General features: G+C 40.6%; 1 protein-coding gene across 3 annotated transcripts in view; it reads left to right on the forward strand.

Annotated features, from left to right (window-relative positions):
* Dcdc1 (doublecortin domain containing 1) overlaps window positions 1-25,143 on the forward strand; it is a 402,669-nt gene that overhangs the window by 362,569 nt on the left and 14,957 nt on the right. For all 3 annotated transcript variants that reach the window (XM_052722390.1, XM_052722391.1, XM_052722392.1), the window contains 9 exons: window positions 2,360-2,453; window positions 4,495-4,662; window positions 7,168-7,350; window positions 8,809-9,012; window positions 10,980-11,181; window positions 14,300-14,431; window positions 15,146-15,250; window positions 21,594-21,730; window positions 22,930-23,106. In XM_052722390.1, coding sequence (XP_052578350.1) covers window positions 2,360-2,453; window positions 4,495-4,662; window positions 7,168-7,350; window positions 8,809-9,012; window positions 10,980-11,181; window positions 14,300-14,431; window positions 15,146-15,250; window positions 21,594-21,730; window positions 22,930-23,106 — 1,402 coding nt within the window. The remainder of the gene's footprint in view (window positions 1-2,359; window positions 2,454-4,494; window positions 4,663-7,167; window positions 7,351-8,808; window positions 9,013-10,979; window positions 11,182-14,299; window positions 14,432-15,145; window positions 15,251-21,593; window positions 21,731-22,929; window positions 23,107-25,143) is intronic.

Consider the following 25,143-nt stretch of genomic DNA (forward strand, 5'->3'; position numbering starts at 1 on the left):
TCCCCATGATTGCTTTTTTAAATTGAAAATAGATTTTTTTCATATGATATACTCTCATTATGGTTTGCCCTCCCCCAACTAACTCCTCCCAGACACCCCACCTACCCAAATCCACACCCTTTCTTTCTCTTTACAATACAAACAAGATAAAAACAAACCAGAATACAACAAACAAACTACCCAGAGGAAAGGGGGCAAAGTAAACGCACAAGAAACAAATATAGACACAGAGACACACATGTTCACACATACAGAAATCCCTAGAAAACATAATATTCATACTTGGATCTGCATGCAGGCATGGCTAAGGAATGCAGCGGAATATACATAAGGGAATGACTATGTGACTCTGACTTGAGCAAGCTTGGAAGTGCATCCACGGTCATTGGGAGAGAGCTGTGGTTCTGAGTCCTCTTTAGCACTGTCATTGATTCTTCTGGGTGCTGAAGAGAAAGGAGCAGAGAGTGTGGTTAAAGAAAAGCAGCAAGGGAAATTTACCTAAACTCTGTTAGCTTATGGGCTGTGAGCAGCACTGCTTTTGAAAACTCTAGCCATGGGTTACACCAAAGTCTTCTTCAGTCTTCTGGAACTCCACAACGTGGCCATCTTGAGACCATCCCGTGTCAAGCCATAGGACAACGAGAGGTAGTTGGTGGGAATAGTTGGCTGTTACAATGCTTTTGTCTTTTCCCATTTTGACAGTACTATTGATTGGTGTTTGCCAATAGCAGAGAAGTAGTTCTTTTCCAATGGAAGCCTGTGCTTATGAAGCCCCTATATACCAATATATATGTATATAGATAGATAGAAAGATAGATAGAAAGATAGATAGATAGATAGATAGATAGATAGATAGATAGATAGATAGATAGATAGATAGATAGATAGATAGAGATATTCATAAACCTGTGCTTAGGCAGCCCCTTTATACCGAAATTCCACATGAAACCCTTATATACCAAACAGCAAGGTAGGAACAATGTACCCCAATGTTATCAAGATAAGCATAACTTTAAATCATTGTTTCAAATGTATCTATTCTAGGTAGTAAAATGTAGAACAGTGAGGTAGGTGATCTTGACATCTCAATGGGTCACTGCAGAAAATCAACAATCATACATTCATTTGAATGTTGTTAAAAAGCACTGGCTGTTCTTCTGGAGGATGCTGGTTCTGTCCCAGCACACACACAGTGGTTTACAATCATTTATAATTCCAGTTTCAGGGGATACTCTTCTGACCTCCATCAGAGCCAGGCATACAAATAGTGCACATATATACATGCAGTCAAAGCACACATAAAAGTAAATAGATTAATCTTTTTAAAAAAATCAACATAGGTGCTAGAAAGATGTCTAAGCAGTTAAGAACACTTTCACTTTTCCAGAAGACTGGAGTTTGGTTCCTAGCACCCACATCTGATGGCTTACAACTCTAGCTCCAGGGTGGTTGAATCCCTCTTCCAGCCTCCAAGGCTTGCACAAACACAGAAACATGCACATGCACAGGCACCCAAAATAAGATCTTTATAATTTTCAACATATATCTCGAGCTTTGGGGAAATCTCCTTTGGAAACACAAGAATTTAATGGAAAATATATACTAAGATTTATTTTATTCATTATGTGTCTCTCTGTGAGTAGGTATGTGCACACAGGTGCAGGTACCTGTGGAGGTCAGACAAGGTGCTCGGAGCTCCTGGGACTGGAGTTGCAGGTGGTTGTGGGTCAGTGTGGGCGCTGGAAACAGAACTTGAGTAAGAGAAGTAAGTGCTCTTGACTGCTGAACCATCAATCCAGCCCCAGTAAAATACTTTTAAAAGCCACAGCAATGCATAATTATTACTAATGATATCCCTTATAATACTTACTTTTATATGTATTAACTCGTTCAACTTCCACAGGATGCACATTATTCCAATATACAGATGGGTAAATTGAAACACTGAGTTGCTAATGCTATGCAATACTAAGAGATGGACTCAGTATTCCATCCCATGCTGCATAACTGTAAAATCTATTTCATCATTCACTGCTTATCAATAACAGTAACATGGACAATAAAGATGTATCAATGTGGGTATAATACAGAGACAGAAACCACACCATGATTTAAATAGGGGAAATCGATTATGAGGAATAATTAAACTATGATAAAACACAAACTATTATTTATATTCTGTATAAATTATTATAATGGATATTTGATAATATCCATATCAGACTATCATAACTTATTTGTTCTGATAAACTGGTGAAACCTAAAGAAACTTGGGTTTCTTCATAGCAGAAACGTATAGAAATTCCATTTAACATAACCACAGTATGTTACATAGTGGGACTAATTCTGTCTTCTTAAGGACCTTTCACCTGGTGAGTAACCCCAACCTAGTGCTGGCAGTGTCTATGACGAAGACTCAAAATGAAGCCCATGGCTATCCAGTTATCATTCAGGTAAGTTATGCACAGGCCAACAAGAAGCCATGCCCTTTCATGAAGCTGCAGGGAGGCCCTGGGCCTCTTTGTTACAGAGCAAAGGAATAGATGTCATAGAACGTTATTTTGAATGTCACTGTTAAAATATTTTTTGTAATACTCTGCCTAGACTTCAAAATGAGCACACAGAGATATCTCAATTTGGTTCATTCTGACCAATGGTGATTGTAGGCTTGCTGGTAGTCAAGAATGGGGGCAGTTACTACAGCCGTACACAGGCAAGCATGAGAAACTGTCCCAACAGAGTTCATGGAGCTTGCAACTTCAGGGGGTGATGGCTCTTTGGTGCACCTAGACTTATTGATGAGGAGCACAGGCAAGGCCCCCTGGATACCAGAGGAAGAGACCTTGTCAGTCTTTTGGGAGGTCATGACCCCCCCCCACTAGAATTACTAGTGGTAAGAAACTCACTTGTGGTACCTGTAATGCAGGCTTCATTTGAGTTTGGGGCAAAGACCCAGGAAGCTCTTTTCTGTCGTCTTCCTTCTAACCAAACACTTATAAATGGATGTGTGATTTTCCTTGATAGACCAAGAGACAGCTTAGGAACTCCCAGCTCTGCATCCACCGTCTGTAAGCTCCACCCTAGTTTCCATGGAACAGAATAATTATCTCCAAATAACATTTGTTTTATTCCATGTTTTTAGTGAAGAAACTTGTTTTGCAGTTTGGAGTCCCAAATCAGGACACGGCAATCTGGGCAGATTCTGAAGCTTGCTTAATTAAGTCCTTTGTCCTCATGATAAATAAGAACTCGACATTTATACTGAAGAAACACACATAACATTTCAAGTTTCCTATAAGGTGCCTCTTCAACACAGGCCACAGTGAGGGCAAACCTCACGTGGCTGGACGTTCGGTTCCTTAATCGTTTTCATAACATTTGCAGATATTATTGTCACCCCCAATGTGTCTTACTTTATAAGGAATAAGCTTAATCATAAGGCAATTTGGATTAACTTTCAAGATATCTTTTCATTACTAGTGCTTCTATTTTTATGTATTAAATAATAAGTTTGTGAGAAAACATTCATGTATTTGTAAGTGGAAAGGAGCCACTCTGGGTTAATGCTTCTAGACCCTTTCTTGTTGCTTGAGAATTTAGCCTTTGGTTCTCTAGATCTTGGAGGGAGCTCGTTGTCTTAGTGCTAAGAACTTCTTTGCTGTTGTCTCTTACAAGGTACAGTAGTTATTATAAATTATAAAATTCCTCGTGGCATCATGATATGCTTTCCCAGAACTAACCTGTCAGCTTATGTCTTTTTACTTACACTTGAGATAACTCAACAATGCTATAATTACATAACAAAATCACATTCTATAACAATATAAATGATAGAATTAAAATACTTGTATCCTGTTTCTGTGGTGTATTTAGCTGAATTTAAAAAAACCCACTTCCTTGAATATCAGTCAAATAAACATTGAAATGTCAACAAATTGGGAAAGGAGACGGTCAAATAATCATTCTAAAAAATGCTTTCTTGATCAATATCATAATCTTTTAAATGACCTTAATCAATGATCCTTCTAGAAGTTTTTCCTAAAACATTTTCATAAATTCACACACACACACACACACACACACACACACACACACACACACACACACACACACTTGTGCATATATTCTGTTGTCTTCTTATTTATTAGAGGGAATGTTTTAAAAAAAAAGTCCCGCAGGTTCAACTATTTAGGAATTTCCCAAGCATAATTTTTCTAAGAAGAAATGACTAACATCCTTTTAAAACGTCAGAAAAAAATCACAAAATAGTGTAATTACAAAATTTTAATTTTTACTGGTTTTGTGAATCAAATACGTTTAATGTTATTAAATTATGTATGCAATCCCTAAATATCGATAGTAATCATCATTTACAGTAATTTAGGAGTAATTGTCTGTATTTCTAAATTTATACAATAAAAAAAATGCCTGCTATGCCATCTTAGAAACTCACCTGTCTACTGGAGTCCGCATTTTGTCTCTCTCCTTTCTTAGAAATACAAGCCACACAGCAACGGGGCCGCTAATCAAAAGTGGCTCTACATGGAAAGTCAGAGAGCATTCAGAGCCCTTTACAGCACCGCCCTGGATAAGGAAATCACAGCGGCGAATTCCTCTGGCCTTTGCACGTCATCTGTCACTAAAGAAAACATCGATCAACCTGTAAGTAGTTCCTTCTTCCCAAAGATGAAAGAAAAATAGGGTCATTTAATAAAGGAAGACGTTTTCCCCATTGGGAAAACTTAAATTCATACAGGATAAACACTAATGTGTTTGTTTCAGACAAGGTCTTGCTACAAAGGCCAAGCTGGCTTCTGACTTGCAATCCTCCTGTCTCAGCCTCCAAGGGTGGGAACACAGGTGTGCACCACAATGTCTGGCATAAATACTAATTTTTGATGAAATCACTTATACTCTAGGATTCTAAATAGGAAAGAATGAAAGGAAATTATGAAAAGTAAAATAAGTTATGTACTCTATCTAAAACTACTTGTTCTATTGTGGAAATTTTCATACATATTCTAAAGCAGCCACTGGTGCAGTGAATCTTGATTTACCCATCATGTATAATCAGTAGTCATTAAGATTTGGTGACTTTTGCTAATCCCAGATATGATATGATTTTACCTCTAAATTAAGCATACAATTTTATAATTCTGAACATTTTTGACATAAAATATCGTGCCATTGTCATGATTAATTAAATGAACAATGTTGTTTGGGCAATAGTAAACTAATTTTTAATCAAACTTTCTGGATTGTTCTAAAAATTCCTTTTTATTGTTTGTCAGCTTAAGTCAAGACTCAAAGAAGGCACTCAGGTGGGATCATGTTCGCAGCCTGGTCCACAGTCAGGCAGCATGCTCTGCATTTGGGTTTGCTTTCTTGTATCATCATCTGACTTGCTTCTCTTTCTCCATGATTCCTGTAAATAGGATGCACACTAGAATCATCATTAGACCTATGCTCACCATTTTCTGCAGCACCTTCATGGGTTTCCATGTGTGTTTCATATACGTAGGTCTCTGAAGCCTACATATCGGTTTCCTGTTTTTAATGATGCATTTAGTAGTTTGAAGTAATTTCTTCTTGTCCCCATATTTGGAAATTCCTCAATGTCTATTCATCTAATGTCATCATTGTGCCTCATATCAGTCAATTTTATCTGATTATACTTTTTTCTCCACATCAATTAGCTAAAGATTTAATAAGACTTTATTACCTCACTAAATAGATGTTTCACTAGCCAAAAATACAGTTTGAAAGGAAAGGCAGAGTAAATACCTGATTCTTTCTTGCGTGTCCACTTGTCTGTTATAACAGCACGTCAACTGGAGAAAAAAAATTCCCTGTGAGGTGACAATTCAGGCTGAGCTCTGCTGGGCAGCTTTGCTGGTCTTGACAAGGGCTTCTAAAGTAGCTATAGTCATCTTGTAGTTGTTTTAGTAGTATGAGGACTAGATAGTGCAAGATGCAGTCTCTCACATGCGTAGTGGTTGCAGGCATTGACTCTCCAACTGCTCCACCTCTCAAGAAGCTTGGTTCATGTGAGTTCAGTGTGACCCTCAGGGCTCCAACTGCAGCTGTAGAGCCCAGGCCCTGCTGCACACGCTCCTCTCATGCACCTGCTTGCCTCTTACTCTGTTGTCATTGGGCCAATGTCAAGGATAGCTTTTTACAGCACTGCTCTGGATAAGGAAATCACAGCAGCAAATTCCTCTGGCCTTTGCACGTCATCTGTCACTGAAGAAAACATCGATCAACCTGTAAGTAGTTCAGAGAGGAGATAAGGAGAAAAACACTGTACCTCCTGACCAGAGGGGCAGTAATGGCACACAAACAAGATTGGAATGGTTTTATTATAGCCATCTTTAGAAATAATTTACTATACTAACAGCAACAATGGTTAGTTTTCAAGTCAATACCTACCAACCATAATTAATTTCGGATGATGTCAAATGAGGTACCACCCCCATTTCATTCTTTACTTGTATTGATAGCCTTGGTATGAACTCCTGGGAGTACTCAAACCCAGTCCAACAGTTTGCATTATCATTCTTTCTGGTCTCAAATTGCCCTTCTTTGAGCCAGCTGGGACACTTCATTTTGGCTCCTGCATCCTTTCAATATTAGTCCTTAACTCCAGGGTCGATTAGATTCTATGCACAGCAAGATGTCCCTTCTACACAAGATGTTATATGGTAGTTTTCCTGTCACTGAGGAGGCACCAGTCATTCTTCAAAGAAATCTTGATTCTGTATAGAAGTTAGGGTTCCCAGATTGAATAGTCATTACAGAGTGAAGGAAGACTTAAATTTTTTAACTACTGGGACTGGTGGGATAGCTCAGCAGATAAGGCACTTGCTGTTAAGCCTGAAGACCTGAGTTCAATCCCTGCAACCCACATGATGGAAGGAGAGAACCAACTCCTGCACGGTGTCCTCTGACTTCCACCCATGTGTGCCCTGCCCCCAGCATACACACACCAAATAAGTAAATAAATGTAAAAAATTAATTATTAGGAAACATAATAATGCATTTGGGTTGTGACTTTAAATTTACATTTGATGATGACAAATGTGCTTTCCTCATGCTATGAAGAGTTCTGTAAAAATGCTGTTATGGTTTAGAAGCACCCATGTGGAAGCATCTTTCCCCCTGTTTTAGGGTTACTATTACCTCTCACCTGATGGAAAGAAAAAGATGATGCTTTGCCTGGCTTGCGGACAGTGCATGAGGGCAGAGAAGGGACTGAAACAGCTGCTTCCCAGTGCTCTGTTCTTCTGTGTCTCGGGCTCCGAGCAGACGTCCTTGCCACGAAGGCCTTTCAAGGTCATCAGCATTGCCAAGGTACTTACCCGGCTGAGCGCCGCTACCACCCATGTGGCAACGACTTGGAAACTTGGATGCGTTTAGATTGGCCTTACATTCAGGTTCATCTCTACTCATCCCCATCATCTTCCTCAGATGCACCTTCCTGTCCTGCCAGTGTTGATTTCTTTTTCCTCGTTGGAATTTAACAGCTGTCTTTTAACAGCTCTGTCCAGCCTTGGAAGTTAATTGGGCACTTGCTACAATCTTCCTGTCTCTTTGTGTAGCTTTTAGGTCAGAAAGTAACCACGAATCTTTACTTGGCACAGCAGCATTCGCCCTACATCAACGGGGAAAGCTCCTTTCGTATGTGTATGGTGCATTTCGGGGATGATTTGACATGTTGCTGCTAGTAACAGTTCAGGCTAGGTGACTGAATTCATGCATCCATGCCTAATACCATCTAGAACCCCTAGGGGTGGTGAGGGGGACTAACTGCCACCTTCTGTGACCTTAATTTAAAATGAATTTAAATTAATTTAATTTAAAAAGAAGATACTCCTTCCCTTCTAGTTGAGCAGTGTAAAGAACTTGACGGTGGTGGTGGTGGTGGGGTGTTAAACAGCAGAATAAAAAAGAAGTAATCCTAAAATACAGCGACCAGCCAGCCTAGTGTGCCCCTCTGGGGTCACCAGCCTGTCTCCAGACCTCGCTCCTCTGTTTCCCAATCCTGATTTATGCTAGAGGTGGGCAGTGACAGGTTGCAGTGAACTTTGGGGTCACCTGCCTGTCTCCAGACCTCGCTCCTCTGTCTCCCAATCCTGACTTATGTTAGAGGTGGGCAGTGACAAGTTGCAGTGAACTCAACCCAAGGGGTAACTTGGAAGGACAAGGAGAGCAGTGCTCTGGGAAGCCTGACAGGGTCTGGTTTTGCAGAGGTAACTGGGAAGGACTCCTCTCTGTTAGAGTAGTTTATTCAGAGCCTGTCCCCCTGGGCAGGCTCCTAGGTCAGGACATTGGGGAAAGCTTTCCAAGGGATGCTCTGCACCTTTTTGCCCTCCTCACTCATCTTCCACCAAATGGATGGCCTCCTTCTAGAGCTGCTCATTAAGAAAGTATCTGTAGCGTTCATATCCCCTTACTTCAATCCCAGGTTCTCTTTGGTCCTGACATCCTTTCTTCTCCATCCTTTCTTATGACCCACCCCAAACCCAAACAAACATACAGCAACATTTAAGGAAAACCAGAGCAAACCAGAAAGACAGAGCAACTGCTAAAAAGTCAGTGAGAGCACTCGAAAGAGAACTGAGGAATTCTGAGTCAACCCTCTTCCTCCTCCACACAAGTATCTATAGGACATGAAGAAGACACTGTAAAGTGTAGGTCCACCCACATACACACACTAGCAGACTTTAAATGGGGAGTAGAGATATGCCAAGATAATAGAGCAGAAATAACACAATTTGTGTAAACATTCATTTTTTTTAAACAAACCAGGCTGATTTGTCTTCTTATGAAGCTGAAAACACTCTAAGATATTATGAAGAGCGTCTGTCCTCTTTGTGGATGAAGACACGCTCAGGCGCTGCATCTCACAGTGGTGTGGTAGCTTCATATCAACGGGCAGTGAAAATCGTTGCATACAAAAATGGGGAAGGATATCGGAATGGGAAGTTAATTGTGGCTGGAACGTTCCATGGGGTAAGTGGTTATGGCTAAAATGCTGTGTGTGTCCTTAGAGGTAATGGTGGTGGTGATTCCCAACAAGAAGTACCCCAAAACTGAGCAACCAGCAGCCCTGTCTACATCCACCATAAGCTGATGAGATCAAGATCTCTATTTTCCTAGAGGCATTCTTTCTGATTGTTTTCCTCTGAATATAAGGGTAGAAACAGCGAGAAACCAATGCCTTGGTTTTCAAGGGGCCCAGAGCAAAGACAGAAAGGCAGAGGGAGAACGGAGCGACCAGGCTGTCTTCACCTCATGATGGACAGCGTGTCTTTTTCCTCGTTGTTTTCCATGCACTGCAAGTTGCATACCACCTGAATGTTTTTGTTTGTTTGTTTGTTTGTTTGTTTTGTTTTGTAATGCCCCTTCATTTGGCATTCAGAGCATCTGAACACATCTTTGTTGACAAGGTCTTTCACTTCACTTTTAAATTAAGGGGGGCTTAAGTTATTAGAGACTATGTGATTGCCTTGGAGGCTGTGTAGTCATGACAGGAGAGCCCCCAAAGTGATACTCCTGTCTCAATAACCTGCCCAATACTTTTAATAACCTGTTTTATAGGTAAGATTAAATACAGTGTGGGGTATGCCAACTCCTCCCACCCCTTCCTGTTCACACACCTCTGGGGTTGGAAACAACTGGTTTTTCTTATTAAGATATTGTTGTTCCGGTCTGGAGAGGTGACTCAACCTTTCTGAGTATCTCCTACTCTTGCAGAGGACATCGTTTGGCCCCCACACCCATATCTGGTAGCTCACAGCAGTCTGTATGAAACTCCAGTTCCCCAGAATCTGACAGCCTCTTCTGGCCTCCCGGGGCATTGGCACTCATGTGCACACAGAGATGGACAATCATAAACACAACTAAAAACAAAAATAAATCTGTTCAAAAATGAAAGTGTTGCTCAACAGACAAAGCAAACTACAGAAGTTAACCCAAGGTTTACCCACCGCTACAGGCTGGCCTCCTCTCTCTCTCTCTCTCTCTCTCTCTCTCTCTCTCTCTCTCTCTCTCTCTCTCTCTCTGTTGTCTGCTTTGGGTTTTTTGTCTGATTTGGTTTTTACATTTTTATTTGGTGGTGAGGTGGGCAGGAGAGGGTTGTGTGTGCACTCACATGCATGCATGTACCACACTTGTGCTGCCATGCACTTGGGGAAGTTAAAGGGCTATCTGAGGGAGGTGGTTCCCTCCTCCCACTACATGGGTCGCAGAGCTTGAACCGGGCCATCAGGTGAGCAAGCTCTCAAAGCCTCTGGGCCATCTTGTTGACTCGCAAGGCCAGCTTTTAGATTTGTTTTCCCATGTGCAAAATGGAGGTGATAATGTGTGACAGATTGGGTTAGAAAATTAACTATTCGTTTATTTGAAACTGTTTACCAATTTGCAGTATGAAAACTTTATATCTTAGAGTATAACAAAAAGGAGGGCGATTTCTAAGTTACACACTTTAAGTAAGACTGTCTCATGGGAAAACATATCAGCATATGTAAGCTGCTGGACTTCAGCTCTAGAGTCAGGTTTGACTCATATTAAATCAGAGAAAACAGAAAAAAAAATGCCTGTAATCAAAAATCTACATCAACAGTTATTCAGTGTCTGTTTTCTAAAAATAAAGGACTTTTTTTCAGAGTTCTACAATGGCAGACAACTTGTTATAATTTCAATTGTCATTATTATTTCCTGTTAATGGTTTTTAAAAATTATTTATTTTTATTTTTATGTGCTCTGCCTGCATGTAAGTGCACTTCATGCATACCTGGTACCCTCAGATGTCACAAGAGGGCACTGGATCTCCTGGAACTGGAGTTATCTGCAGGTGTGAGCCATCATGTGGGTGCTAGGAAAAGAACCTGGGTTCTTTCAAAAGCAGCAAGTACTTGTAACTGCCGAGCCACCTCTCAAGCGCCTCCCATTGGTTTTTTGTAACTTGTGTGATGTAGCTTCTTGCAGAATGCACACAACGACTTGGACTCACTAGAGCAGCCTCCAAAGTCTACACCAGAGATGGAAGCAGCATCTTCACCTTGCGTGGCTTGGTTCTGTGGGCTATAGGTGAAGCCCTTATCCAGCGAGACCCCAAGGAGCAAGAGAGAAGCACAGACTCTGTTGGGACAGAAGAGATAGCTGTTCAAGATACAGAAGGTTAGTTAACTTCTACAGACATCAGTTGGTTCTATATTATCAAAACATTAAATATAGTTCATCCAGTCACCACAGCAAGAACTTCAAAATTATAGCCAGTGACTTTTGTAAGTGGTTCAGAGAGTATCAATGAGATTCTCATAGTGTCCTTAACTTTCTTAGTAGGTAAATAAATAAATAAATAAATAAATAAATAAATAAATAAATAATATATATTCCAGTTTTAGAACTGAAACAATAAACCAGTTCATAAAATTAACAACAGTAGGCAACTTAACTACTTTGTAAAGTACTGACATGTTTTGTTCTAAAATTCAAAACCCAAATCCCCTGGGACTGAAGAAATGGTTGCTAGACCAGTGCCAGGCTCTCCCTGCTGTTGAAGGGACGATCTCTCTCTCTGCACCTTTCCTGGCTCTGTTTACCCTCCCTGGCCTCGCTGTTCCCACTGCTTCTGTGAAACACTAGACACTCTGGTGGATGCCCATTTCTTGGCGATTGTGACACAGCAGTGTGAGCCTTTTCCACTCCTGTCCTGAATACCATGGTTTAGAGGTGTGAGACTTTGGTGTGGGAGTCAGAACATCAGGTTTCAAATCCCAGACTTGCCAACTACAGCTGAATGACTGGCCAAGTTCTTGACCCCATCTCTACCTCGGTTCTCTCATTTGTGACTAGACATGCCAATAATCACTTTCCTTACAGACTTATAGTGTTGATAAAACAAAAATCAAGACGAAAACCTCAGAAAAACTTAGCTTGAAGGGAATAGAGACAGTTTATTCTGGAGCCATTTTGAGTAACCATAGCTAGGGGACACAGATTTATGTTACCCCAAATGCCATGTTCCACCATGGAAGCAGTTTTATAGTTTCACAGAACAAGGAAAGTCGTAAGTCAAGGTAAGTTTAAAATACATTGATGGGTACACCAGAGAGGCAGGTACAGTGAAATGGAGGAAAGTTTTTTACAAGCCCAAGATGCTTTCTGATGGCATTCTTCGCTTTTGAATTGGTGGAAGCTAGTGGTCTGGTCTGGCCCAAGATAAGATAGTTACCCTCTGGACCTGCAACTTCCCAATCTCTCCACAGTACTGAAATTCTAATTAGTCAGTCCATCTCTGTAGACCTGGTTTCTATTCGGGAACTTCTGTTCACAATAGAATGTATCTGCTTGTGATTTTTGTTGTCTTCCTTCTTGTTCTACTATAGTAGAACACTACAGTGTGAGAAACATTTTGTTCTATCAAAGATGGCTGACCTACCAATAGTCCAAAAATCTCTCCCATTTTGTGAAACCTTAGTATGTTCCTGTTTGCCCACTTCTGGATGTTAGACATTTCTGAGACTTGACCACACTCTTTCTTTTTGCACAGCAATGAAGTGACCAGTTGGTGAGGTCTAGCTTCCACCAATAGGGAAAGACACAGTCACCACCTGAGCCAGAATAACAACTAAGTGAACTTCCAGCCCCAATGTAATTGCTCATTCAGTTTGGGTTATCTTGAACCCTTCGCTGAAGCAAATTACCTACATATTTGTCTGTGTTGTTTCTTTGTGCAATGCAATGCTGGAAACATTCTTTTCCGATAGACAAGGCAATTCTCAAACCAAAATATGCTTTTCACAGAAACTGGGAAGTTCACATCTAGGCACTAGCAGGGTTTGGTTCATTGGTAAGATCAAAATCTGAGTCTTCCATGGGGAAGAAGTGCTGGGTTGTCACATGACAGAAAGCTGATAGACAGGAAAGCCAAAAAGCAATGTGACGTCTCCTTTAGAAGGGCCTTAGTTCCAGTCACAAGAAGAGGAGCTCTCACGACCTAATGGTCTTTTTAAAAACCCTATCTCAGGGCTGGGGAGATGGCTCAGTGGGTAAAATGCCTGCCGTGCAAGCATGAGAACCTGAGTTCAGATCCCCAGCACCCGTGTAAAACAGCTCAGCATAGTGGTACACATCTGTAACCCTAGAGCTGGGAGGTGTGGACAGGTAGATTCTGGGGCCTTTCTGGCCAGCCAGCCTAATGAAAGAGTAATCACCAAGTTCAGTGAGAGACTCTGTTTCAAAATTAAGATGGAAAATGATAGAGAATGACATTCCCAAACCAATCGCAGACAGCCACATGTACCTACATAGATAATCATGCTTAAACACATGCATATACCATATAAATGAATAAATAAGTCAATGAAAGAATCCTACCTCTTAGTAACATCATGTTGACCATAAATTTTCTCTACTTGAATTTATGAATGGACACATTCAAAACATAAATGTATAAATACGCAATATATGCATGTGTATATACATATTTACTTGAATACATATTTCATATTCCTTCCACATAATTTGTATTTGGTCTTTATGAATATAAACATATATTAGACTAGTGCTTGGCTGGTATCTATCAAACATTCATGACTTTTATTTATTATAACTGTGTACATTATATTATTTGATTTTCCCATGAGTTTTAAGAAGCAATGATTTGAACATTTAGTGTCTGGATGATTTTCAAAGTGCATGGCTCTGCCTCTACTTGATGTTTAAAAGGATATTCACCTCAAATTCATTTCTTTCCAATTCTTTTTAAAAATCTTTTTGGAAGGACAGAGTAAATGCACTCATCAAAACTATCAGAAGGATGTCTTTTCGATGGCATCCCTGCTTCTCCCATATTCTAAAACATATCCCGAGGCAAGGCAGGACCATTCGTGGTCTGCTCCTGTATGGAGCTGAGTTTTGGTATTATGCCATTAATTTCCACAGAAGAACTTTAAAGAAATCACTGTCAAAATTCAGCCTAGTGCTTACTGGTCAGGAAGCAGACAGAACATATCTGCTAAAATCCCTCAGCTCTGCTGCAGCCCAGGGATGGCACCAAACTCCACGTATGTCAGTTCCTTTTTAAAGGTTTGTTTCATTTTAAAGTATTTGGGAGGATATTCAACTCTTTGTCTATGACGTTTCTGACTAAATGTATGTGTTGGCTCCAATTTTGATAATAATTATGAAAGTCATCAATGAAGAAGAAAATACTTTGGTTGAACAAATGAATCCATAAAGAATATTCATTCATTATTAACTGACAAGAGCAAATGTGTCGCTTGTTTCCCAGAAAACGCAAGAATAAAAATGGAAAACAGATTGGACTGTTTGGAGGACATAGATAAATCTTTGCTTGCTCAGATCCTCAAAAGTCCTATTGCCATTTGGGTGTCTTGTGGTGAGCCATTTCTGCCTCTAAATGGTAAGGTTTTTGTTTCTGCTTCCTTCTAGACCGTATGTAAAGAGAGGGAGAAGTAAGTTTTATGCCATGAGAAAATGAATTAAGTGTGTATAATGTCAACATAATAATATTGTATTTATGCAGAGAGCCAATCAGTCAATTAATATACTTGCAAAGATAGCTGTATGCACATATTTGCACAATGGCTTGTTTTTCTCTTACTGGAATGGATTTTTCTGCACAGAGAAGTGTCTAATTTAGTTGATAAAGAGATGCTTGGTCTATAAGGTGGAGAATAATGGTATCCATTAGAAAATAACAAATGAGTTTAATTCACACTGAGGACGACCTGTCTGCACATTTTCATTTTTAAGAATTGCACCCTTTAGGCAGTAGGTAGATGTTTAAAAAAATGAATGGTCCCAAGCCAGGCTTTCATCACCTCCAAACAGTTGGTGGAAGCAGAAAATGAAATATGGCTATTGCATATGGTAAATCTATACAATAAAGCAGTTTTGATCTCCTTCCTGGCCCACCTCCATTGCATACAAAAATGCCCTAAGCCTTCTCATCTTTCAAACGAAGTTTCTTTTAATAGCCCTTACCTCTGTTAATTACATCTTTCTAATTCAATCTGTCTCTTGAAGCAGAAAGTTCTTTGTAAGTTATTGGTACCTATGATAAATTACTCTTGATAACAGAGCACTATGCAAAACATTTTTTTCTTTATTGTAGCTGCTGCACAGAAATCAGAAAAATTAAAGAAACAAAACTGGCTAAAGAGGGACCAAATTTTGGCTGATTTAGACACCATGAGACACAAGATGCGACAGTTGAAAGGTCAGTGTGGATGAAGCTAGTCATTGTGTTTAATTCCAAATGGAGCAACAGTTACCAATAATTATTTTCTACTGCTTGATACCAAATAGATAGCCAGTACATGCTACATAAACATTATGCTATGTAAATTAGAACAAGGTGTAAAATGTCATAGCATAGCCATTTAGTACTGATTTTATATCTGTAAATTTTATATTAAAAGGAATACCCCACGAGTTGCATATACACTGAAAAAAATAAGGGTTGTCTGTCCTTGCTTTTGAAATGCTCCCTTAACTGCCACTGTAGAAACTTTAGAAATAAATAAAACAAGACCTGCACATTTAAGCAAAATCTTGCTGTTATTTCTTGGTATTTTACTGCTGGGGAATAAAGTTTATTTATGGGACATTTTTCATTTTAGTAATTAGAACAGAGCAGTACTGAAATCTTCAAGGTCATGATCAGTAAGCCAAGGACTTCTCTTAACACAGCATGGGATACTCTTTTCATAGTCAAAGCTCACAGCGGGCATTGTGTGTTCTCTTCCACCATTCTCCTCACAGAACCTTAGGTTCCTGACTTTATACTATTCCAAGCACTTGAGCTGCAGGCGATTGTTCAGAGAGAATCAATGTCCTGTAGACTTGAGTCTAGGGAGGAATGCATTTCAATCTTTGTAATCACAGAATTTCATCTCCTGATTACAAACATTGGCTTGTGTCTGAAGCCTATGAATCTTGCTTCAACAATAGCACAAATAGTTCTCAATGTAAACAGCAACTCTGGCTTTGGGACAGTCAATATCCATTCCTTTCCTAAGGAAGATTCCAGCTATGAGCAAAAGCATTGATGACTACTCCAAATGTCTGCTATCCCTACTAGTAGACATTGTCACCTGAGTCTACCAGGGACAAGTCCAAACTCAAGCTGTTCTGTCACCCAAATGCCAAAGCCTCTTTGTCTCCTGTACCTGTAGTTCTACCACCATCCACCCAGGCATTCTCTCTCCAACAGGAACCTCCAAGTCATTCTTGTTACCACCCCCTCTCTTTCCTTCCCCAAGTGACACTTTAGAAAGTCTTGTCCCCTGAGTTACATTGAGCACTAATGGATTCCAGCCCCCTTAAGTCTCTGTGCTGGTTACTTTCTGTCAACTTGACAAAAAGCAGAGTCACCCCGGAAGAAGGAATCTAACTGAGGGATTGTCTCCATCAGACGGGCCTATAGCTATGTCTGCGGGCCACTTTCTTGACTAGTGACTGGTGTCTGAGGGCCTGGCCCACTGTGGGCTGTGCCACCCCTGAGTAGGTGTTCCTGCCTTGTTTTCCCTCTAGGAGACTATAACCTGCAAGTCATATAAACCCTCTCCTCCCCAGCTTGCTTCTGGTCAGTGTTTTATCACAGCTTCAGAGGAGCTAACTAGAAGAGTCTCCACTGTCTTTATCTGAATTCAAGCACAGCATCTTCTGATTGGGTTAATAGAACAGTTCCTAACTAACAGGTCTCCCTGCTTCAAGTCTTGACAGCATCCATTTGATGGTTACCATCTTGGTTCATGTTTTTGTTTTCCAAAAACTGGGTCTTTTTTCCCACTCACAGTTGGGGAACTAATAAGAATACTGAGCATCAATTCATCAGTGAAGAAGATTTTCATGTTTGGCCAAGAACCTAAGAAATGGGAGATAAATCTCAAATAAATTCTTTTTTTATTTAAGAATTTTTTATTCATTTTACATTTCAATCACAGATCCTCCTCTCATCCCTCCTCATGCTCCCCCAGTCCTTCCCCCCCAAAACCACCCCCAATCCCCTCCTCTGAAAGGGTAAGGCCTCCCATGGGGAGTCAGCAAAGGCTGATACACTCAGTTGAGGCAGAACCAAGCCCCTCCCCCTACATCAAGGGTGAGCAAGGCTTCTGACTATAGGTATTGGGCTCCAGAAAGCCAGCTCATGCACCAAGGATAGATCCTGATCCCACAGCCAGGGGCCCCTCAAACAGACAAAGTGACACCACCCTAGTCTGGTCCAACGCAGGCTCCACAGCTGTTGGTCTGTAGTTCGTGACTTCCCACGAGCTTGGTTCAGTTGTCTCTGTAGATTTCCCCATCATGATCTTGACCACCACCCCCGCCCCCCGCCTTGCTCATAGAATCCTTCTTCCACCCTTGAATTTGGGAAGTGACTGATAAAGTAAAATAAATGGAGGATGTATGAGGGAGGGGGAACAGCTGCTAATTGGAACTGTTCCTGTCTCATCTGAGAATGAGCAAAGATTTTCCTGAAGTTCAGACATCACTTCTTTCCTCTTCTATGAGTCTGTCAGGTTGTCACTATAGCAACTATCAACTGTACTGGCACAAGAAGAGTGTCTTTTAGCATGCAGATGGGATTACAATAAAGTCAGAGATTGACTGGAGGGGCCACTCTGGCAGCCATCAATTTCAATAAGCCCCGATTAAAAAAAAATTGCAGCCTACAGCTATACATACCATCCTCAAAGATAACCAAGATTACGGTGGGTCAACAGTCCGACCGCCAACTCAGTACTCAGGCAATATGAGCAAGGGTGAGACTCTAGAGTTGAAACAGTCCTGTAAAAATGCAAAGCTTAAGGTAGCCCGGATATAAGAGCTGCCGAGGGTCCTTAGCACCCTCAGAAACAAGGCTGGGCCTTCTTCATATGGACCTCCGTGATCCCACTGTCTGTAAGGTCTTCTGTTTCCCTGCTCACCCAACTCATGAATTTTCTTTAGCACCCTAGGCTTATCATATGCTTTCAAAATTCTAGGCTCTTGAGAGAGTGTAATTCCCTCTACATCAAGTTTTCTCCCTCTGACCCTCTTGGATTCTCCCCTTTTGTTATTACTTATTCTTCTTTCCCAGGGGTTCCCCACCACCACCACATTCTAAGCCTGGGGTGAAAGCAGTTTGTCACATCTTGAACTCTATCCCCATGGCCCCCAAGATATAATGGTAATTATTTGTTCATGGGGCTATCCCCCTTAGATGAGAAATGTTACACCCTTCTAATATGTTCCTGACTAGTTGTAAAAGGGTTGAAAGAAAAAAAATGAATGGAATTTCAATCCATTCACTTCAGGGAATTTTCTAAGCTTCATGTCTTTATTGACTTAAATCAGTAGAAAGCCGCATACTGAAAACAGCATCTGGCAAAATTGCCTTTGCTGAATTCTGGTTTTACATTATGCCTTCAACTTCTACTATAATTTGCAAAAAGACATTTAGATGTAATTTGGTATCATGCACAGCACTAACACTGAAACAGTCTATATTTGGTTAGTAAATGTCCATTATGGAGTTATCCACAGATGTATTTTCTTTTCAGATTCAATGCTAATTCTTGTCTCCACCTAAAAACTGGTGTGTGTTCTGCTGTTACACATAATTTAACACATAATTATACATCTTACTCTCATGAAAACCTTATACTAGCTACAGGGATTATCAGAATAAATAGTAATCAAGTCTTAGCTCAGGTAACTGCAGTTCCTATTAGATGTTCTCTCCTCCCACCCCTTTTTATACAAACAAAACACACACACACGCACACGCACACGCACACGCACACACGCACGCACACATGCGTGCGCGAGCACATGGGGAAGGAGAAAGAGAGGAAGGGAAGGAGGGAAGGAGGGAGGGAGGATAGTCTCTTTGGCTTAGACTCCTAAATTCTGAGATTGTAGGCATGGACCTCTGCTTAATTCTATACATTTTGAGGGATGCCTGAAAGAGGTGTGAACATTTGCTGAATTGACTATTCCCAATTATTACAGCTGTTGGTCATTGCAGCTAATATTGTGTATAAAATACTTTATTAAACTAATTGTTCTTCACTTGTAAGCATGATTAATGCTATTAATAATAATTATTTTGTAACAATTTTGTGATTATGTAGTTAATGTCAAATAGTTATTACATGGTTAACACATAATAGATAATAAATATTGGTGCCTGGGTTCTTGAGAAGAAAATGTATTTCCTAACTTGGCATTTTTAAACTAATAAGCTCAGTATTACAAATCAGACCAAAGTCTCGCCCTTGCTACATATATGAACCAGGTGGATGTGCTAACCAAAGTCCCTTCCCAGACGCAGATACTGAAAAGGGCAGGTGTCCCAATAAGGGGGCAGAGTGGGGAGAACTGAAAAGGACCATGTGAAGGAGCAGCAAAGCACTCACTGCCTAGCTTCTAAGAGAAAACTGAAAACGAAACAAGTATCATCCACTTGTTTTTCTCAACTTCCCACGAGAGAAGCCATTTGCTGTCAGTAGGGCTCTACCTACTTCAAATGAAACAGTAGGAGGAGGGAAGAGGTGCGTCCCCAATAGCCGACTCATTGCTGTCTCCCAATCTCATGTAAAATAAAGCAGAATATATAGAAATGATTAACAAGAAAATAAAATAATTTATACGTAACCCCTTTGCTTGGCTTCAGTTTATGCTATCTTACATATGTAAATTATGATATATTATGAAAAACTTTCCTCTGATTGAAACCTTTTGTGCATTTCCATGAACATTATAGTACTAATGTATTTGCTTGCTTAGGACCTCTAGAAGCCAGATGACAGAAATAAATGCCATGTAGATTTCCCTGGTTCCAGTTTTCAGCTTCTGACTCTCAGCTGTATAAATGGTTAGCTGTTGCTGAACTCTGTTTATCTGAACAAAATTTGAATGTCCATGGTGCATTCTGAATATGATATTTGTTGGGGGTATTATCCATTAAAATATATGTTTCATAAATTAGTATTATCTGCCCTCTGTGAACAAAGTTGGATGGAAACTGCCTTTTTTATGAATTTGTCTTAAACAAGACTGCTGTGGTCCAAAGCATGTTACCTCGTGAGACTGTCACTGTAACTTACCGACTGGTCCGATTATGCTTTTCCACATTCATAGACAGCATATGAAATGTTACTAGGCATATTGTGTTCTTGTTTCCCAGAGAAGTCATTGCCATCACTTACTTTTATTGTTAGATCTTCTCATAAATTTTAGGTGTAAGACACACAGTCTTTATCCTCTGTAAATCCTGAATTATTTTTAGAATTTTGTTTGTAGCCATAATCTGAGAATCTTCAAATTAGCAGAATCTTAGCAACAAAGTTGATACTTCAATTCATTTTTAGCTCTCTCTCATCTATCCACCCGCATGTGGCCCCCTCAATGCCCCTTGTCGAATCTCAGGTCAGCAGCTTCTGCCAATGTCCCCTTTCTCAACCGGTTTTTAAGTGTTGGGAATGAAACCCCAAGTCTGGAGTGTGTGAGGTAAGCATGATGGCATTAGGCTGTGCCTCAACCCTTTCTAATTTAGCTTTTTAAATATTTCTTTTTTAAATTTTTGAGACAGAGACTTGCTAAAATTGCCCTAGCTTGCCTTGCATTTACTCAGACAGGCCTTGCCATCCTTCTGCATCATCCTTCATGGAATCTTAGTTTCTATTATCTATATACTGTTCTGCCTGTTTACAGTTTATAGGTATAATCATTTTCTTACCATTTTCCTTCCCTACTAAAGTTGAAACAAGAACTCACTGAAACATACAGTGCAAAATACACACCATAAAACATGGATTTTTTATTTCAGAAGTTTGGAAAGCAGTGGGAGACTCTGTGCTGGACACACCTTCAACTCAGAGAGAAAACAATAGCATATAAGTGTGTCTCTGAAACCCTTTTATACAGATTCAAAGTGGTCTGCTAGAAGGGATGCATCTGCCTTAGTCACCACACTTAATAAACTAAGGCTGCAGTTCTTCAGAACACAGTATTCCAACAAATAGTTTCTCTTACTCCAGCTTTTAAACAGCAGAAAGGGCTCGGCAGAGGCATCAGAAGCAAATTGTGCTCATGGGGTGTTATTAGGTAGAAATGGGGGGGGGGGGGCGCTCCCGTCTCTTCTGTTAATATTATTATAGAAATACTTAATCCCCAGGCTGTGAAGCTAATTGTGAGGGAAGGCTTGCTATTAGTGAAAAGAACAAAACATATGTTCTGAGACTGAAAGAAATGATGGGAACTAAGTAAGGTCATGAATTCTATTTGACTAAATTACTGCTGAACCAGATCGCAGATGCTGTGCGGGGGCCAGGTGGAAGTCAGCACGCTATCCTCCTTTTCCATCTGTACAGTCCTGGCCATTTAAAGCCCTACGCTTGAATATTGTTACATATTATCACCTTAGTCATCTGGGCTTCTATGATATTTTTAGTATTTTAGCCTATTTCCCACTCCTGGGTGGAATAATTTATGTACTTTAGAAAGTCAAACCAATTCCCCTAAAACTCGGAAGCCTACCCTAGAAACAGTATCTCTTGGGAACCTCTTTCCAGGGCGGCGAGTAGCAGCATGTCAGCCAGCCACCATGGTTCCCACCCAAAGCCCTCTGCAGCCGGTGGTGCTTGAAGGAGGCTGGACTGAGCCGACGCAAGAGGAAATGAAGCTCATGGAGATTATAAGGCAGACAGAGGTATGTTCTTTGGGATCCCAGACATTAAAGACTCTGCCCCTTTTAGCAACATTTAAAAGTATCGTGTTGAATTTTTAAATCATGCTATTAATATGCTCACAGCAACTAGGCAGTTATGACCACCATAAGCATATGCCAAGCATTGAGTTGGCATTTGGAGAGTAGCTATCCTGGAGACAGCCAGCTCACACGAACGTCTGTTTTGTTTGAATGGAGACCAGAAATTATGACCTTAGCAAAGATGAGAAAAAGGCCCAGTGGATATGTACAAAGGTAATTACAGCAAGTGTAGTCAAGTTGAACCTTATGGCTTCATCACTCATCATTCCTGAGGGTACTACTCAATATGTAAAAAGAGCAAGGAGCACAATGCTGATCACAACGGAGACATTCAGAAGCAAGAAGATGAAAAAGTGGTTTCGGCCAATTGGTTAATCATTCAAGATTGCCAGACATAAAGCAGTTGAGAAGAGAAAGGTCAGCTGTTGAGACAGGCTGAGGGATAGAGGCTACGGGAACCTGCATGCTTTGTGAATTTTTTCATCCAACTATTTGTCACTATTTTAACAAGGCTTCTCAAATTCGTGGCATGGGTTCAATGCAAATTTTAAGTGTGCGTCTAAATCAAGGTGACTGGAACGAAGAAGTTGTCATTGCTAGAGACTTGACTCCTTGCCAGGCCAAGAAGGCTACGTTCCTAGTCAGGGAGCAAATAAGCAAGTATTGAGCTAGGACACACTTGAGGTAGGATGAGGAGCTGCCTGGCGAGGACTTGGCAGAGCAGAAGGGTGGCAGCCACCTTTCAGTGAGCTAGGACTTACTGCCCACAGTCGCCTAAGCCTCGCTTACCCAAAGGAAAGGAAGGCGTGTTTCTGAATCAAAAGCTCACTTGTTAGTTGTCGAGACAGCTCCTGTAGGAGAGACATCACACACGTGTCGCCCTTTATTTCTCAACACTGCCAATGAGTTCAATGGTTTGTCAAAGTGAATCTGTCCATGTTCTTACCCCAGTAGCTTCATGGAAGCAAGGGAAATTCACCCAAGTCTACAGCAGAAGAGGTCTGGGCTTGCCACAGTTACTTACCAGAATCATTTCGGTATACATTGTGATTACATGGCATTTCTGGTTTCCATTGTATTCCCTTTGCACACACCAAATCATTCACTGTCTGCAGCATTCTCTGGGCTTTCCTTGACAGGCACAACTTTCTGAAGGCCAAGAACTACAGTCCAGACGCTCTCTGATTGCAACTCAATGTAAAGCAAGCCAGCAGCACAGCCTATACCAGGGTCCCCGAGTGAAACGAGTGTGGGCTTACCGGAACGGAGGCCGACCTGGTGATGGCACTCATGCCTGGGCCAGCACTGTTTCAGAGGTAAATTTACTGTGAATATCCAATAGGCCTGGAATCAGACCCCAACTTTGACGTCTCTAGATTGGTAGTTCAGGCAAGTTAATGAACTTCTCTGAACCTCATTTTCTCATTTGTCCAGTGGGAATAATACTTCCGTCACAAGGCTGGTCAGATTATTGAATGAGCTCCCATGTGTGAACATGAGATGTCTAATGCTATCTGATGTGTGTGTGATTTCAAATATGATGCATGGCCAGCAGAGAACAGTGCCAACTGCACACGCTCCAGACCAAGGCTATACTTTAAAATCACTTAAGAGTAAGAGCATAGTGGCACAAGCTTCTAATCCCAGCACTTGAGAGGTGGAGGCAGGAGAGTGCAGAACTGAAGGGCATCTTTAGCTACAATGATGAATTTGAGGCCAGCCAGGGCAGATTGGGACCCAGTTTATTTTTAATAGTTACAATAATACTTTAAAATGGTTTTTCTCATTCATTTTTAATCTAGCTCACAAGAGTCATTTCAACCCCCTGTTGTGAATATTCACTAGATATGTGCTTTATAGAAAAGCACCTGCAGTTCTTATGGAAAGCCTGTCCCAGTCTTACTACCCACCATCCTGGGCTGACAGAATTTCCACTTCCCAGAGATAAAGCACTGCCTTGAGGAGACAAGCAGCTGCTCCTCCACTGTTTGTAACTTGAGGGACATAAATCTAAAGTTTGACCTTTTTGTCTTAGTCTTTAAGTGGAGACTTGAAGCAAGTTTCTTTACAGGGCTTTCCTAAAGTCTTTCCTGCTGCAATGGAAATGCTAATAGTGCTTCCCGTTTCCCTTTGTGAACTGTTGGCAAAGACTTTCCTGGGAAAAGAGAGAGTCCCAGAAATAATGTTGGGGGCAGGGGTGGGGAGGTAAGAAGGTGCAATAGAAAGGCCTAAGGAAGTTCACAAAGCTGATGGAAGTTCTGGAATAGCAGAGGCATCTCAGCTGAGCTGGCCTTCAAGGATGCTCCAGGCTCAAAGCCTCTCTTCACCAATAGATCCATGAGTGCAGCCACGTCTCAGAAGCTGACGGCTAACATGCTGCACTTGAGAAATGAGGTAAAAATGTACAACATTCACAATGAGCAATAAAGGGAAAATGCTTTGTGTACCTGGAGGCAAACAGGAGTATGGTTACCTCAAAAAAAAGGAAAAGCCATTCCTAGGAGAGACGCCAAAGTGTGGCTAAAATATTCTTCGCATTGGTCTCTTCAGAAATGAGAGTCAAATGTTGATGCTGCTTCAGAGAGAGTACTTAGCCTTGGCAGCTAAAGGCAATCAAATAGTGAAAGAATATGCAGCTATTAACCAACAGACATAGAAAGGAGTGTGGATAATAAGAAAACAGCTATCAGACAGTGTAACAAAACTCACAAGGAACTTCCAAAGATTGCATATGGGTCTATCAGTCAGAAGCTGGCCTTTTGAGTCACGTGGCCCACACTGTAGAGTATGGAAGGTGCTCCATAACTACAGGTCCATGACCATATGGTTTTCATGAACTTTATATGGATATGGAAGCGACTATGCTGGAAGCTGTGAAGCATCATTTTAACTTACATCTGTGAGTAGACTTTTATAAACTTTGGAAGCACCGTGTAATTGACAGGTTAGCATCAATACTAGACAACACATGCTACCGGAGCTCATTAAATTATGATGTCAAGATGACAAAGACTCATTACACTCATAGGCAGGTTGTTTAATGTAGATTATTATATTACAGAACAAAGCAATCCATTATGTAAAAACAAGTATATGTGCTTGAATGACACCCTTAGCAAGATTGACTATATTCGACAGGTTTCTTTAATTATATAAATTATATACTGTTCTTTGTTATTATCTTTAAATTAATTTTTTTTTAAGTTAGCATAGAAAGTATTGGGTTGGCTTCTTCATGAAGGTTTTTGGGTTTTTTTTTTTTTTTTTTTTTTTGATGTTTTGTTTTGGTTTTGGTTCTATGAGACAAGGTTTCTCTCTGTAATCCTGGCTATTTTGGAACTCGCTCTTTAGAC

Source organism: Peromyscus californicus, unplaced genomic scaffold (genome assembly GCF_007827085.1).
Source record: "Peromyscus californicus insignis strain IS unplaced genomic scaffold, ASM782708v3 Scaffold_7__1_contigs__length_154581171, whole genome shotgun sequence".
In the NCBI taxonomy this organism is placed as follows: domain Eukaryota; kingdom Metazoa; phylum Chordata; class Mammalia; order Rodentia; family Cricetidae; genus Peromyscus; species Peromyscus californicus.